Source organism: Nematolebias whitei, chromosome 5 (assembly GCF_014905685.2).
Source record: "Nematolebias whitei isolate Nwh7 chromosome 5, NemWhi1, whole genome shotgun sequence".
Classification (NCBI taxonomy): domain Eukaryota; kingdom Metazoa; phylum Chordata; class Actinopteri; order Cyprinodontiformes; family Rivulidae; genus Nematolebias; species Nematolebias whitei.
This window is the reverse complement of record NC_056502.1, coordinates 5,956,567-5,972,361: the sequence shown is the minus strand read 5'-3', so window position 1 is coordinate 5,972,361 and position 15,795 is coordinate 5,956,567. Positions and strand designations below refer to the sequence as shown.

The 15,795-nt window shown below is 41.6% G+C and overlaps 1 protein-coding gene across 1 annotated transcript in view; it reads left to right on the top strand.

Moving 5' to 3' along the window:
• gabbr1a (gamma-aminobutyric acid (GABA) B receptor, 1a) overlaps positions 1–15,795 on the top strand; it is a 109,134-nt gene that overhangs the window by 59,434 nt on the left and 33,905 nt on the right. Inside the window, exons 13-15 of the mRNA XM_037676099.1 lie at positions 3,999–4,244; positions 6,684–6,747; positions 7,458–7,535. Coding sequence (XP_037532027.1) covers positions 3,999–4,244; positions 6,684–6,747; positions 7,458–7,535 — 388 coding nt within the window. The remainder of the gene's footprint in view (positions 1–3,998; positions 4,245–6,683; positions 6,748–7,457; positions 7,536–15,795) is intronic.

Genomic DNA, 15,795 nt, shown 5'->3' with positions numbered 1-15,795 from the left:
AGGAGCTAAAACCAGACAAACAGGAGCTAAAACCAGACAAACAGGAGTAAAAACCAGACAAACAGGAGCTAAAACCAGCCAACTAGGAATGAAAACCAGATAAACAGGAGCTAAAACCAGTCAAACAGGAGCTAAAACCAGCTGACCAGGAACTAAAACCAGAAAAACAGGAGCTAAAACCAGCAAATCACAAGCTAACTAATACCAGCCATCTAAGAGATAAAACCAGCAAACTAGGAGCTAATATCAGCAAAACGGAAGCTAAACAAGCATATCAGAAGCTAACAGCTAAGACCAGCAAACTAGGAGCTAAAACCAGCGAACCAGGAGCTAAAAGCTAAAACCATCAAAAAAAGTGCTAAAAGCTAAGCTCAGCAAACCAGAAGCTAAACTAAAACCAGCAAACCTGTACCTAAAACACGGAGTTTAATTAATTATTTTTTTCTTCTGTTGATATTTCTGATATATAGACGAACCGTCCTGTCCCGCAGGAGACAGCTTCTCAAAACATTTTCTTCAGTCTTCTGTCCTCGCCAACGTTCCTGATTTTCACGCCGAGTCTGAACCTGCTCTCTGATGTGACGATCGCCCACTTTCTGACATTGAAAAGGCGGGCGATAATGTTTTTGCACCTGTCTTAGTGTCTGTGGCTCCAATTAAATAATAAATAGGTAATAAAGACCTGAATAAAAAATTCATGTCTCTTGTAAATGAGTCCTCGAGGCTCAGTGGGATTAACCCGTATAAATAAAGGTTGAACGAATGAAAAAAAAACTTTTGGAGTTGCCACAACCACCTGACCTTTGAGAACACCAAACGGGATCGAACTCAGTCAGTTTTTACAGCTATTAAGCCAGAGTTTGTTGCGGCAGTAGCTGAAAGTCGTCTCAGACACACGCACTGATGCATGTTAGAGTTTGCATGTGCATGTCGCTCGGCAGCGGACGATATGCATTCCTTCAAGGAATGCTAACCTTTAATTAAATAATGAATTCATTGTTCAGAACTCGCCTTCAAATAACAAAAACTAAGCCATTATTCTGCAAAATGAACATTTTCCTTCCTGTTTTAATTCGTCTGACTGAGTGCGTTGCTGCTGAGGTCTCTTGTGATTCTGCAGCGAGCTGTGGCTCCGTCCTTTTTGTGCTTTCACACAGTTTGAGCTCTTTGTGATAAACCTGTGGAATCCCGTGAGACGTGAGTTAATTCTGGAAAAGAGTCTGGAACAATAATGACGCGCAGCCTCAGTGAACTGTGCATGACCCGAATCCACTTCCTGTTGGGAGTTCTGCGGATTATTTGGGTTAAAGATGGCCGGTGTTTTTTAACGTCCTTTAGCTGCGGTTCGCCTTTTTCTCCGCCTCGTTCCAATTATCCGACCTTCTCTGGCTTGGTTGGTCTGTCCCGGATCATCTCCTCAGCGTTCCCACCTTCCTCCTCACTCTTCCTCCTCATCAGCAGCTGTTGTTTATATTCATGCAGCACCTGCCACTACCTGCAGATTTAGCTGCTCTGCAGCTGATAAGAATTACAGAAAGACCTCCTGCTTATAGTCAAATCTATTGCAAATCAATTTATAACTTTAAAATTGACATGTTTCATTTGGATGGTGCTCCCGGGCTCAGCGTGTGCCGATGCTGCAGGGTTCAGCAGGATCACGCTGTCAGCTAGTTTTCAGAGGGTACTGGCAGATTTAAATGGCAAATGCTGGGGTGGAATTTCAATTAGGTGAAATTGACATAACTGGATTGGAGGTGTGTAGGCCTAATTGGCCCGAGAGAATCTGCAGAGACGCCTTGATGAATGGCTGATTGGTGTTTAATCACAAAAACACCAAATCCGCCTGGTGAGAAAAGAAATGGGGGGGATAAGGCGTCAGGTTTTTAATGGAGCTGCCATTTGATTGGCTATGAATGGTCTGAGATGGCGTGCTAATTCAGAAAATTAAAGTTTTTATCTTTTAATGCCGGTGATGTTATGCTTCATGTGGGGATTTGTGTTTTTCAGCGTGACAGGAAGGTTTCCAAACATTGAGCTAACACAAATGGGTCACAAGTTAATAAAAAAATTTTTTTTTTGGTAATTTTGTTAAAGAAAACTCAAAATGTTTTCCTTCAACTCCTTTTAAATAACTTGCCTTTTTCTCAAATATTGATTAAATGTAGGAAATAAATTAATGCTAATCTGCTAAACTGATTTTTATTACAATTTATCTGTATCCAACAAGAAAAAGCAAACGAGAAAGGTCAAAATAAGTCGTATTTAACGGTCCCAATTGATCAGTCGTGCGCGCAGCACTCCACATGACAGATGGCTGGATCGAGCCACGTATTGAAAATAATGGTAAACACATTAGGGTTGTTATTTATTGACACTACGGGGATAGGATTTTGTGCATCGACTTCAAACTTGGTCAATCTTTAAAGCTAACCCTTGGGGGGAGCAAACACACATTAGAGAAAATGTCTGCAGCAGTTAGCTTAGTCAACACAACTCTAAACTGCAATGAGGATTTATGCTTTTAAAAGAAAAACTGCACAAAAAGAGGTCCGTTTGCTGCTTCGGTCAGTTCAGTTCTCCATTAAAATGCCCTTCAGGCTGACAGAACGGCCGACATTGGTGGTTCTGGTTGGCTGGAATCAAGTTCGCTGCTGTTAGCTTAGCTGTCACAACTCTGAATGCTAGAGGACATTTCTGTTTCTAAATCAAAGTAACAAAGAAAAAAGACTTGGAAGTGTCCCCATAATCACTAGCTAAAATCTAAATGTAGCAAAATGCTAGCTAAAAGTCAAAAGTAGTAAATGGCTGGCGAAAAATATCGAAGCTAGCTACAGAATAAATGCAACAAAAAGTTAACCAAAAGCTAAAAGTAGCAAATGGCTAGCTAAAAGATTTCTTCTTCGTTTGGCTTTTCCCTCTTCAGGGGTCGCCACAGTGAGTCATCCTCCTCCATAGCTCCATGGCTAGCTAAAATACAAAAGTCACAAAAAGTCAACTAAAAGCTAAAATGGTAAAATGCTAGCTAAAAGACAAAATTAGCAAAAAGCTAGCTGAAAGTAACAAAAGGATAGTTACAAGCTAATGGTAGCACATGCTAGAGTCGTCCATCCGACCACGGTGTCCTTGTTGGTTCTTTTTATTCCCAGCTGTAGAGAAGACTCACTATGACTCAATAAATCCGAGCAGATTAACGTTTTTATCATTTACTGTAGATAAGGCAGGAACAGTTGCAGGTTGTCAGAGCTGAGGCTTCAGTCCGAACCGTCACGATGGGGATCTCGGCGACAGAAGCCTCGAATTCAAGGAGTACTTCAACTTTTCTTGGCCCTAGACTCCACTCTGGACAATGGATGGAGTTCAACCTGAGTGTATCAGTGGGGCGGCTATTGTGTAGATCATACTGGTCATAACTGGTTTAACCGATGATAACAGTGGGTGTAGTGAAACTATCGAAAATGTGCATATGTGAGCAATAAAAGAAAGAACAACTCCATATTTGGGATTGGATCCGGGACATCTCATCCTTGAACAGATAGACCCAGCCATGACTGATCAGAGACAGAACCAAGGTCAGTTTCTGGGCGGGCAAGGCTCAACTGGAGGACGTATCTAACACTAGCTAAAAGACAAAACTACCGAAAGGCTAATTGAAATTAAAAGTAGCCATCAAAGCAAGTGTTCACGACCAGATTATAAAGAGAAAAATGTTTTTGTATGAATTCAAAAGATCTTATTGTATTTTTTGTGGGGAACATATTTGTAAATAAAACTAAATATTTAGAAATTTTATAAAAGTTATAAAAGTCAGAGCAGCCATTTTCTGAATGAGCCGAACGTTTTGATGTATGAATGGCTAAAACAGCACAAAGAGGTAGATACTAAAAAAATGTCTGGAAAAATGAAAGATTCAGCGTCGACCCAAAAATTATCGTAACTCGGTTTTTCGTTCCGGTTCTTCAAACCGGCTCACGCTAAATCATCTCCCTGCTGTCCCTCAGACGTCGCAGGAGTTCCTGGGGTCGCTGACGTCCCGTCTGGGAGGGAAGAACCCGGAGGAGACCGGTGGGTTCCAGGAGGCCCCCCTTGCCTATGATGCAATCTGGGCTCTGGCCCTGGCCCTGAATAAGACTGTGGCCCCGCTGAAGGCCAAGGGCCGCCGACTGGAGGATTTCAACTACAACAACCACGACATCACCGCCGAGATTTACAGAGCACTCAACACCAGCCTGTTTGAGGGGGTTTCGGTAAGTCAAAGACCCCCACCGCCTCCTTGTTATGGTACAGTTATCCAACCAGCAGTCAACACACAATAACCAGCAGACTGGCAGAAATTATTCAGTCAAACCCACACGGTGACTCAGCCTCCGCAACCAGACTTTCATTATTTTTTCACTCAAAGGGGATAATTGCAGATGTGGTTGATTTTATGTTTTAAAGGGTATTTTATTTTTTCAGATTTGGGTAAATATGGATCTTTTTCAGCCTCCTTTTCATTTTTCTAGGACAGATTGTTGCCCTGTGGCCTGTAACAATGACAATAGTTTATTGGGCTATTAAATATTTTTTATATTTTTATAAAAACGCGAACTTTCCGGCCCAGTCTCACTGACTTTTGAGCGTTTGTGACCATCAAGCCACATGGTCATGTTTTGCGAAGCCAGTATTTCTAAATCATGACCTATTTTGACATTATTGTACACACCTGGCAGCTGCCCCATGTTTATGACTTAATCTACTTGAAAACACTTTGGAAAAGCAGATTTGGAGCAGTTTTTTATGAAAACTACCAATATATATTATCGGCATGATGTTTAGCCATATGTCATTACAAATAGCCATACGTCACTCACTACGTATGACCATAAGTCCCCTTTTATGGCTGTACGTCACTAAATATAGCCGTTTATGTGGCTGTACATCATTTCCTACAGCCGATCATCCCTACGTATTGCTGTACATCACTACAAATAGCCACAGATTTCTATGCCAAACATCATTATGTATTGCTGTACATCATTACATAAAGCCATGCGTCACTCCAAATAGCTGTACGTTACTATATACGGCTATATACATGGCTCTACATCAATATATATAGCCAATTGTACGGCTGTATGTCACTTTGTAGTCGTACATCCCTATTTATTGCTATGTAACTATGTAAAGCTATACGCCACTACAAATAGTCATACATCACTATGTATGGCCGTACGTATGTATGGTTGTATGTCACATTGTATGGCCATCCCGACCTACGGCCAGGCATATGTTTGTATGTAACTTTGCTTAGCCGTTAAGTCACGACAAATAGCCGCACGCCACTACATATAGCTGTTTTGTTCCTACGCATGGCCATAGATTGCTGTATGTCACTATGTATGGGACATAGGGACAAAATGGCCTCACATAGTGACCTTTGGTCATTTGTAGTGATGTATGGCTTGGCTGCAGATCACTGCATATAGCCATACATACAGCCAAATGCCTTACGTGACTTGTTAAGCGGGTACCCCCCCCGCTCCTGAGTGCATGTTCACCAATCACAACTGCTGCACTCCTCCCCTTTGCCTGTTTTTCTTCATCTCAATGGAAAAGCAGAGGAGGAGCTTGAAGGTCTCCATCTGGAGTGGAAAACAGGAAAGTGAGAATAAAAGAACGACTCTCAACTTTCTGTCTATGACTTGTTTTCTGCAGTTCGTTTTAAGGAGTCGTTTAAAAGATTTGATCAATCAAACAACAACCCCCAAAACCGCAGCTTTGTTTTTGGTATTTTATTTAAAGGCATAAACCTTCATGCATCTCCTCCTACATGTCTCTGCGTGAGTGCAGCTACGGCGTGCGCTCTCAGGACATTATTACCTGCAGTGTTCCCTCAATGAGGACTGAACTTGTCAAAAGCGCCTTCTCCTACTCCGCTCCTGTTTCCTGGAATATCTTTCAAAAAGATCTGAAGCTCTCGACCTTTGACCTCTCTACGCGGCTTCAAACATCTGTTAAGTTCCTGGCAAGAACCAATGCAGACATGTTCCTGTTTTTAGTTTTCTACACCGCCTTATAATCTAGCTGTTTGTTTTCACTACTATTCCTCTTGATTGTCCTTTTGGTTGCTATTTTATTTATTTGTAAAAAAAAAAAAAGGGAGAAATTAAAATTTGTATGCCTATTTTATGATTGTCTATTGTTGTCGTTGTTGTCCACTGTTGTCATCACTTTTTGTTAAGAAATCAGGTCTCTCTTGTAAATGAGCCCCGAGGCTCAATGGGATTAACCTGTCTAAATAAAGTTTGAATGAATAAAAAAAAAAAAAACGTAGTGGCAGTATGGCGAACATGGTGGTTTTGACACCGTAGTACGCCTCAGAACCTGTGAATGGCTCATGCCTGATCAGAGATGGACAATGATCAAAAACAATTAGTTAAAGTTGGATTCTTCTGCAGGAGTAAAATCAGTCTTCATGTCTTTGATCGAGCTGTATTGTCCTCACTAAGAACCAAAGTATCAAACAACAAAATGAACATTGTATTGTAATGGTGGTGCAACTCCTCTTCGAAGCAATGATTCTTTGAAAAGCTTGTGGGTGGAAGCCAACAGTTGTTCCTCAGAGGAGACGGATGCACAGCTGGATTGAACTGCAACAGAACCAGAGCGCTCCTAAAAGCCACTTCCTGCTCTTTGTGTCTCAGGGCCAGGTGGTGTTTGACGCTCAGGGTTCCAGGATGGCGAGGACCCTCATCGAGCAACTGCAAGGTAATCCACCCCCATGCCGTCCTTTCACTCCAGGGTCTGAAAGGAGCAACAAATGCCACTCATTCAAAAAACGTAAATAAAAAAAACAGTTGTGCTTTCAGCTCAGCGTTCTGAAAACAACCTTCATTTGTTGTGGTTCTTGTGGCCTTCGGCTCTAAATGCCCTGAATCGGCTGGTGCAAACGGTCCTGATGCAGAAATGTGGTGAACCGAGGCTTCGCTCTAATTGGGCGCAAGTCTTCATTGTAAAGCTGTTTCTGGAAATGGCATCCTATTTGTCACCCGTGACTTAATGAGTTTCCCCGCACCAGATAAGGTGCAGGATTATTTTCTACTTCTGTTCTCATCGGCGTCCTGAAGGATGAAAATTTATAATCCTAACGTTCCGTCTCCGGCTTCCTGCCGTGGCGTCGAGATAATTTGACATTCACAATGAGACGACCTGACTGGAATCCCTGAACACCAGACCTCATCAGTATTCCCGGTCATCGCTGCTACATGAGCTTTTATTTCTCGTGCTTTTCTCCTTCGTCTCCCCTTGGGTTTGTTGTCCCTCTTAATGCTCCGCCTCATCTGTCATTTCTTTCAGCTGTTTATCCTTTTTGTCCTGCTCACATTGATTCCATTAGCTAAACACTGGTGGTATAAATAAACATTTATCTGCTCTTTCGATCAGAAAATAACCCGAAAATTGTCTTTTTAAACTTTTAGGTGGTGTGTATAAGAAGATCGGTTACTATGACAGCTCCCAGAACAACCTCACCTGGAACGACAGCGATGTTTGGATCGGTAAGGCAGCCGAGCTAATATTTCCACCTGTTGTGGTGTTTAATCATACCGGGTTTTCTCTGACTCTTAGTTTGGATGCTGACGATTGTTCCTGAATCAGCTGGCTCTTCAGCAAGGGTTCAAATTTAGGCTTTGGGTTTAAACTTCTCATGTGAATTAACACCAGACTTTAACTGGAACCACGTGTTTGTTTTATTCCTGGGAATCTGGCAGCTGTGAATTAAAAGGCAACACTGTTGTTATACAAAGCAGAACAATACAAAACAAAGGCAGTGCTAAAAAACATGAAATATATTCAGTATTTGTGTTAACCCTCTGAAGGTCCTTTAACTTTATGGAGAAAAATCGACCACCTTACATAAGTGCTTAAAAATATTATTTTTGATTTGATTTCCCCCACAATAAACTAGTCAGTGTTTAGAGCTATCACAGCCTGAAATTAAAATCTAAAATTTAAATGACTTTATTTGATTTGACTCTTTAAGTGCCTTTAGTTAAAAAGTAAAAACTTAAAATTGACTAAATGTTTATTTTATGGCATGTTTTTGGGGGAAAAGACTTTTTGACTGCTTCTAAAAAGAATTCCAGGCTGGAGTTTTGTGATACCTTCAAATACATTCGCTAAAAATAAGGCCTTGTTTTCGGTCCATCTTACACATGTGGTTGGACATAGATATACATATTTTATATTTTTATTTAAAAAATATATATTTTTTCCTAAAACTACTTGTGTACAACACCAGTATCCATTTTGCTTTTATTAAACCTGATACGTTTCCACGCCGCTGAAACACGGTGCATCTGCCATTGACTTCTGGATTCGATCAAGCTAACAGGCGTCGGCCGTTCCGAGCGGTGGAGCGTCTGATTCTTCAGGCTGCGTGCATGTGGGTCAGCTTTTAGGTCGGCATCTTTACTTCTGCACAACGCAACGTGTGCTTTTGAGCTTTACATTCAAACTAAAGCACTTTTGTTGGATGAGATGACGCCGCAGCAACATCCAGCCGGGAAAGACGTCTCTCTTCTGGGCGAGTTGACGTCCCTCTCAGGTAATTTTTTTTTACAAAGGCTCACAAACGTAAAAAGCTAAGCATCAGCTAATGAGCTTATATAAAAATCAAAAGTGCAAAGATAGACATAAACTAAAAAGAATGCAATATTTTGTGATATGATGATGATAAGACGAGAAATGGCATTTATAATGGGATTTCCCTATGGTCGGTTTTCTCCTAAGGAACACTAATGGTAAATGGACTGTACTTATATACATTAACACCTTTCTATCTTATCAAGACACTCGAAGCTCTTTACAACACAATCTGTGTCCTCATTTACCCATTCCTACAGCACTCTGACTAGATCTATATAAAGAATAATCAGTGCTTTATCACATTCACACACCGATGGGACACACATCAGAGTCAATGAGGGGTTCAGTGTCTTACGCAGGGACACTTCTACCCAGGGACACTTCAGCATGTGACTGCTGGTGGAATCAAACCCCCAACTCTTGCACTGGAGGACAACTGCTCTAACCACTGAGCCACAGCCTCCCTCTAGAGGGTAGTAATGTTACTATGAGGTGACCGGACGATTTGAACCATCCTGACAAAATAAAACAGTTTTAGATCAATTTTTAAAATTTGTCAGGAACAGTCGTGTTTATTGACAGCACCAACAAATACACCAAATTGGGCCGCTGCCCTTAAAATAGCTTCAAAACTCCATAAATACCGTTTCTTAAAGTTCTGAACTGAAAGAAGCGTTTGTTGGATTGCTTCTGTCAAACAAGACTCTAATCCAGGTGATAATCTCGACGTTTGAGAGAGGGGATTTTTTTCCAAAAGAAGCAGGAAACCCAAACATCCGTTCTGGTCCAACTGGTAGTTTATGGGACCGGACCGGAGTTCCAGCGGTACGTTTGTGTTGTTAAGCGCAGTCACCGGTTCGGATGATGGGCTTTTATCGGCACCATTTGAGGCCAGACTTTCTTGGAAGTGGAAGTGATTCCTCGCATGAATTTTCTCGGTGGACGAATCAAGATTTTAGAAAAGATTTGAGTAAATTCGTCCCTCGGCTCATGAAGTTCTAGATCAACTGCTCGTTTTTATTCCTGTACTTCCTGCAGCCTTCAAAGAGAATCAGAAAAAGAGGAAATAAACGCTTCAGTTTGGACCCAGACGGGTTTTAAAGAACCGTAACGAACAAAAATGTCTGTTTTATGAGTGCAGCTGCAGCTTAGAGTCCTCTGTGTTCAGAATTAAAACAAACCACAGAAATTATATTTTCAGCTAAAAACTGAATAAATGCTGAAGGAGTTTACTGAGATCTGCTGAAGGGGCTGGAACTGACCTGTTCCAGCCGAAACAAGTGGAGCATGAGCTAAAAGGAGCAGAACACTAGATAAAAAATAGAAAAACACTTGCACAAAGCTAAAATGAGCCAACCATTAGCGAAAAAGAGCAAAACACTAGCTGAAAGCTAGAATGAGTAAAACAGTAGCTAAAAGCTAAAAGAAGGAGAACATTAGCAAACAGTTTAAAAGGAGTGTGCTAGCTAAAAGCAGAAAATTGCTAAAAGTGATTTTAGCTTAAAATTAAAAATGGCAAATCACTAGAAGAAAGGGTGAATTAGAAGGCAAGCTTAAGCCTAAATGTAGCAAAATGGTAGCTAAACGCTAATAGTATCAAAATATTTGATAAAAGCTAAAAGTATAAAAATTATAACAAAAAGCTAAACATAGCAAACACAAGTTTAAAGCAGGCAATGGTTAGCTAACAGCTTGATGTAGCAAAAAGGTATCGGTATTAAAAGACTAGCTGAAAGTACAAAAAGTCTAGCTAAAAGGTAAAAGTAGCAGCAGCAGCCGAAGCAGATTTCAAAGAGAGCAAAGTTTCTGAAGGGTTCTGAATTTATTTCTGTGAAGAAAATGTCATAAATAAAATTTAATATTATAAGAAAATATAAAATGTACAAAACTAACAAAGCCACAGCATCTATCTCCTGCATGAGCTGAAGGTTTTGATGTATGAACAGCTATAAAGTTACACAATTTATGCAAAAAAAAGAAAATTAACATGTGTAAATTAAAAACTAAAACCTCGGTGTGAAAACTGAGATTTTTTAATCCCAAACTCGAGTAAATCTCTCCGAGTATTTCAACCTGAAGGGTTTTTATCTGTTCGGGCCCAAACCCGGTCCACCCGGAGCAGAACCTCTGCTGCCTGGGTTCTGGTTGGCCGTGAAAACCTGTTGGTGTCGATTTGCCTCAAACGAGAGCGAACCATGTTGTGGTTGTTTACTGGACCGGACTCTCCCCGGAGACGTGACACAGTTGTGTCTGGACCAACTGTGTCACTGATCAATCCTTCACGCCCCGCCGGTCCGCGGGCTCGGTTCTGGTTCTGTTTATTTTAAACTCGTTAGAGAACCAAACAGCCGCCTGACTGGGTTCTGAAGAAGTTTAGATTCCAGGTCAGTGTCAGTGGGGGCAGGGGTGTCAGTTTAGACTTTTACTTTGATTTGTTGTCTGTTAGCAAAATATCTCATCAATCACTGGTCGGATTTCAATGAGACCAGGAATCAGGATCAGGGATCAGGAATTAATGGCTGGATGTACGTTTCAGACTGTTTACCATTTGAAGTCAGCCCAGTTCAAGATGGCTGCCACAGCTAACTCACATTACCCAACGCATAAATGGCTGTAACTCCATCAGATTGGCTGATTATAAGCTAAAGTTTGGTGTGGTAGTAGCTGAGAGTCGTCATCAGCACATGCTCTGAAGGCTGAATATTTTCAGGGTTTAACTCTGCGGGCGATATGCATTTATTCAACGTAGTTAAACCCTCCATCATCCCCCCTCCCTCCACTCCGCTCTCGGCTCCGTCTCCCTAACAACCACTTCAGCTCGGCTTTTCTCCACATCGCTGTGGCAACTGTTACCGAGCCGGGGTCTCCATGGCAACACCCTGTCCCGATTCTTTCATCAAGGACGGAGGAGGGTTTGAACGCCGAGCGGACGCTTCTGTTGACGCACTCAGACAAACACGGATGCTTCCTGTTTACACAGTCTGCCACAAAAATGACCTTTAATGAAAAAATGTGAACGTTATTTAATTTCTATTTTATGCGAAAGACAGAAAAATGGGTTTTAAATTTGATCACGTTGGATCAAACTACAACATGATGGGACAAAATTTAAATTAAAGCTACCGTTGTAGGAATGTTATTAATACAAATTATATTTTAATTGTAAACCCATTAAGTGAAAACAAACATGTTTACAACCTGTTTTTAGTTTCTTCTTATGTTTTCTAGATTATATTTCAGCAAACTTTCAGCTCTTTCAGCTGTTCAGGCATCAAAACATTCAGTTCGTTCACAACATTACAGATAGGGCATTTTTTTGTTATTGTTTGTTTACATTTGTACTTTTATAAACTTTAAATTTAATAAATTTGTGCATTTTTTTGTTTTCTGCAAATCTTTGAAACACTTGTTTGAAATCTACTTCATTGTACTTATCTTAGTTTTAGCTAGTATTTAGATAATTTTAGCTTTTGTTAACAGTTTGTTAAATTTAGTAATTAACTCACAACATCCTCGCTGCATTTTAGCAAAAAAAAATTAGCTAAAGATTTTTTTCTAATCTGTGTCAGTTATGCTAATTTGTTAGCACACTAGCAAAAATGTTAAAAGGAGCCAAACACAAAAGAAAAATCAATTAAATGCTAACAAAAAGTAAAAATACAAGCGAATACATAAATAAACAAAACAAAAATATGCTAAAAGCTGCTTTTAACTAAAAGCTAAAAATGGCAAAACACTAGCAAAAAGTGTAAGTTAAACTCTAAATGTAACAAAAAGGTAGCTAAAAACTATTCGTAACAAAACATTTGAAAAAAGCTAATAGGAAAGCAATGCTAACAAAAATCTAAATGTAGCTAAACACTAGTTTAATGCAGGCTATGGTTAGCTAAAAGCTAGAAGCCATCGTTATGCTAGTTGTAGCTAATTCACAGTGAGCTAAGCTGTTCTACTTTTGAACCAATCAGCATGTCCATCACCTCTCTTTTGATTTTTAGGACCGTTAAGAAACTACTAATCTGACTTGTGACGACGTTCATGAGATATTTAGCTACAAACAAGCACAGGCAGAAGAAGGTTTGTATTTAAAAATGCTCCTTAGCTCAGTCACTTCACAGCAGGAAGGTTCTGGTCCTGGTTTGACTGGTTTGTTTGTAGTAGTAGTCCCTCATTTATCGTAGTGGATCCGTACCCTGAAGCCCCGCAATATGAAAAACCGTGAAGTAGGAATAGTAGTATAAGTAGTAGTTTATTTTAGTATATATATATATTTTAAATGTGTATATGAAGATATTTTAAACACTTCCCACACTCTTGCAATATTCTAATGTTTCTAAACTCTAAATGCTCTAAAAGGGCACAGAATGTCATGATTTCAGCTCCCTGCCTCGGCTTCTCTTTGCCACCTGCAAGCGCTCTTGGCCACGCCCACTTCTCCGCTCTGCAGCTGATCAGCTGCAGCAGGAAGCTTATCCTGCAGTATGGGCTGCACAAAGGTGCAGGAGGTGCTAAATAATTTAAAATAATTATTTTTAAATAAAACACCCATGCCGATCGTGTGGCTCATCCATCAATCAGCCAGTTGTGGGTCATGTCCAATCTTACTTTGAAAAACCGTGATGGAGCGATAAACAAACTGCGGAGTAGTGAGGGACTACTGTAGTTCTGGGTCCAGTTCTGGGTTCTGTCCTGGGTCCAGGTCTGGGTTCCGGTCTAGATTTATCACACGTCAACAGAGCTACTCAATCTAATTTTAGAGTCGGGTCCAAACACCAGCTGACCCTTCAGAATCATCTTCTGGGCTGCCACGTCCTGTGTTCTGGTGACCAGATGAGCCGAGAGCTAGTCCGGCGTTTAGCTGAGGTAGATTCCAGTTGTCACCAAGGTCCGATGAGCCGCGTCGTTTCACATTTCTGGGCTGTCAGTTACCGGAGCTCATCGTGGACCGGGCCTGCAGGCAGAACCTCAGCCTTTATTCTGTCCCCATTATTCCTGAGCTCTGATTTAAAGAAACATTCACCTGTGTCAGGTGAGCGTTTCGGCCACTAGGTGTTAAACGATCCCTTGAATTAAAACCTTTATCCTGACCCAAATGTCTGATTAAACACGGAGCAGCTCTAATCTTTACAGTGCCATTTTGGGTTTTACGCCATCAGTTTGTTGTTTATTTGTTATCCTGGACCAAAACGGCCTGTCTCCTCCTGATCCAGAGGGGTTTTGGATGACAGCAAGGCTTCACAATTCTCAGAAAGTTGTCAAGAACCCCATAAGGAATTCAAGAGCTTTTAATATTTTCCTCTTGTCAGTCAGAGGCCGTGATGTTTGTTTGAAAGTCTGATCGGGTCGTGTTCTGCTGGGAGGAACTCAAAGAGCAGAGATAAAACTGTCGGTGCGCCGCAGACACGTCGACCGGAGTTCCCTCAGGGTTCTGGATGACTGACGGTCCAAAGTTCTGTAAAAAATAACAGACGAAGGCGTGCAATAAACATTTGGACTGATTAGCTCAAACAATCAAAACAAAATCTAACGTCATTTCTGTGAAAACGCAGTGTGAATGATTAATACTGAACTTAGGCTGAAAGCTGCTGGAAAGGTTCATAAGAGCTGAATTTGAACAGCTGATATTTGCTGAAAGCAGGAAAATAAAAGCTGAAAGCAAAAGAAAAACAGCAGAAATTTGCACCTAAAGCTGAAATAGGCAGAGAGATGCTGAATAGAATGCAAAAAATGCTGAAATTAGTAAAACGGTAGCTGAAAAAACTAAAATAGCTGAAATAGGCAGAGAGAGGCTGAAAAGAGCTTAAACATCTGTAATTATTCGAAAGAAGCACAAAATGTGGAAATTAGCAAAAAAAAAAAAACTGAAAAGAACAAAAAAGTTTAAATGAGCAGGAAAAAATATGAAATTAGCATAAAAGTAACTAAAAAAGCAAATAAAATCCATCCATCCATTCATTATCTTCCATTTGTTCCAAAGTCGGGTCGTGGGGGAAGCAGCTTGAGCAGGGAGGCCCAGACATCTTGTTCCACAGCCACCTCCTCCTGCTCTTCTGGGAGGACCCCAAGGTGTTACCAGGCCAACCGAGAGACATAGACTTATGTTTGAACTTGGTGTTTCTGATGGACAAACTATGACTAGCACAGAAGTCCAACAACAGAACATCGCTCAAGTTCAGATCAGAGAGGCTGTTCCTCCCAATCATGCCCCTCCAGGTCACACTGTCGTTACCCACGTGGGCATTGAAGCCCCCCAGCAGAACAAAGGAGTCCCCAGCTGGCGCACCTTCCAGCACCCCTGCTAACTACTCCAAGAAGGCCGGATACTCTGAACTGCCATTTGATGCAAAGGCACAAACAACAGTCGGAGCCCATCCCCCCACCCAAAGGCACAGGGAAGCCACCCTCTCATCCACCTTGGAAAACTCCAACACACAGGCACCAAGTCGGGGGGCTAAGAGTAGACTTGCACCAGCTTGGTGCCTCTCACCATGGGCAACTCCAGAGTGTATTAAGGTCCAGCCCCTCTCAAGGAGATTTGTTCCAGTGCCCATGCTGTGCGTCAAGGTGATCACAACTGTATCTAGTCAGTGCCTCTCAACCTCATGCACAAGCTCAGGCTCCATCCCCGCCCAAGAGGTAACTTTCCAAGACCCAAGAGCCAGCTTTGGTAAGCCAGGGTCAGAGCTCCAAGGACCCTGTCAAAGGCCACTGCCTATGGAATCATGCACCCAACTTGTATGGCCCCTCCTGCATGTGGTGGGCCTACATTAAGGGAAACCCACGTTGCTTGTTTGGGCTGAGCCTGACCGGGCCACATGGGTAGAGAACCAGTCACCAGGCACTTGTCTATTAGCCACCCCCCAGGCCTGGCTCCAGGGTGGGGCTTCAATAACCCTTTTCCGGGCAAGGGGCACTGAGCTCCTTGCTGTTTTTTTGTCCATATGAGTCTTTAGAATCGCTCTTTGTCTGGCCTGTTACCTAGGACCAATCTGCCTTGGGAGACCCTACCAGGGACAATTACAATTTCCCCTGACATCATAGCTCCTAGGATCATTCAGGCGCACAAACTCCTCCACTACGATAAGGTGGCAATTCAAGGAGGAATATCCAAGTTAGCGTTTTTGTCGACCATAAAGTGACCTGTTCTTCAAAACCATAAACGACCTTTAAGTT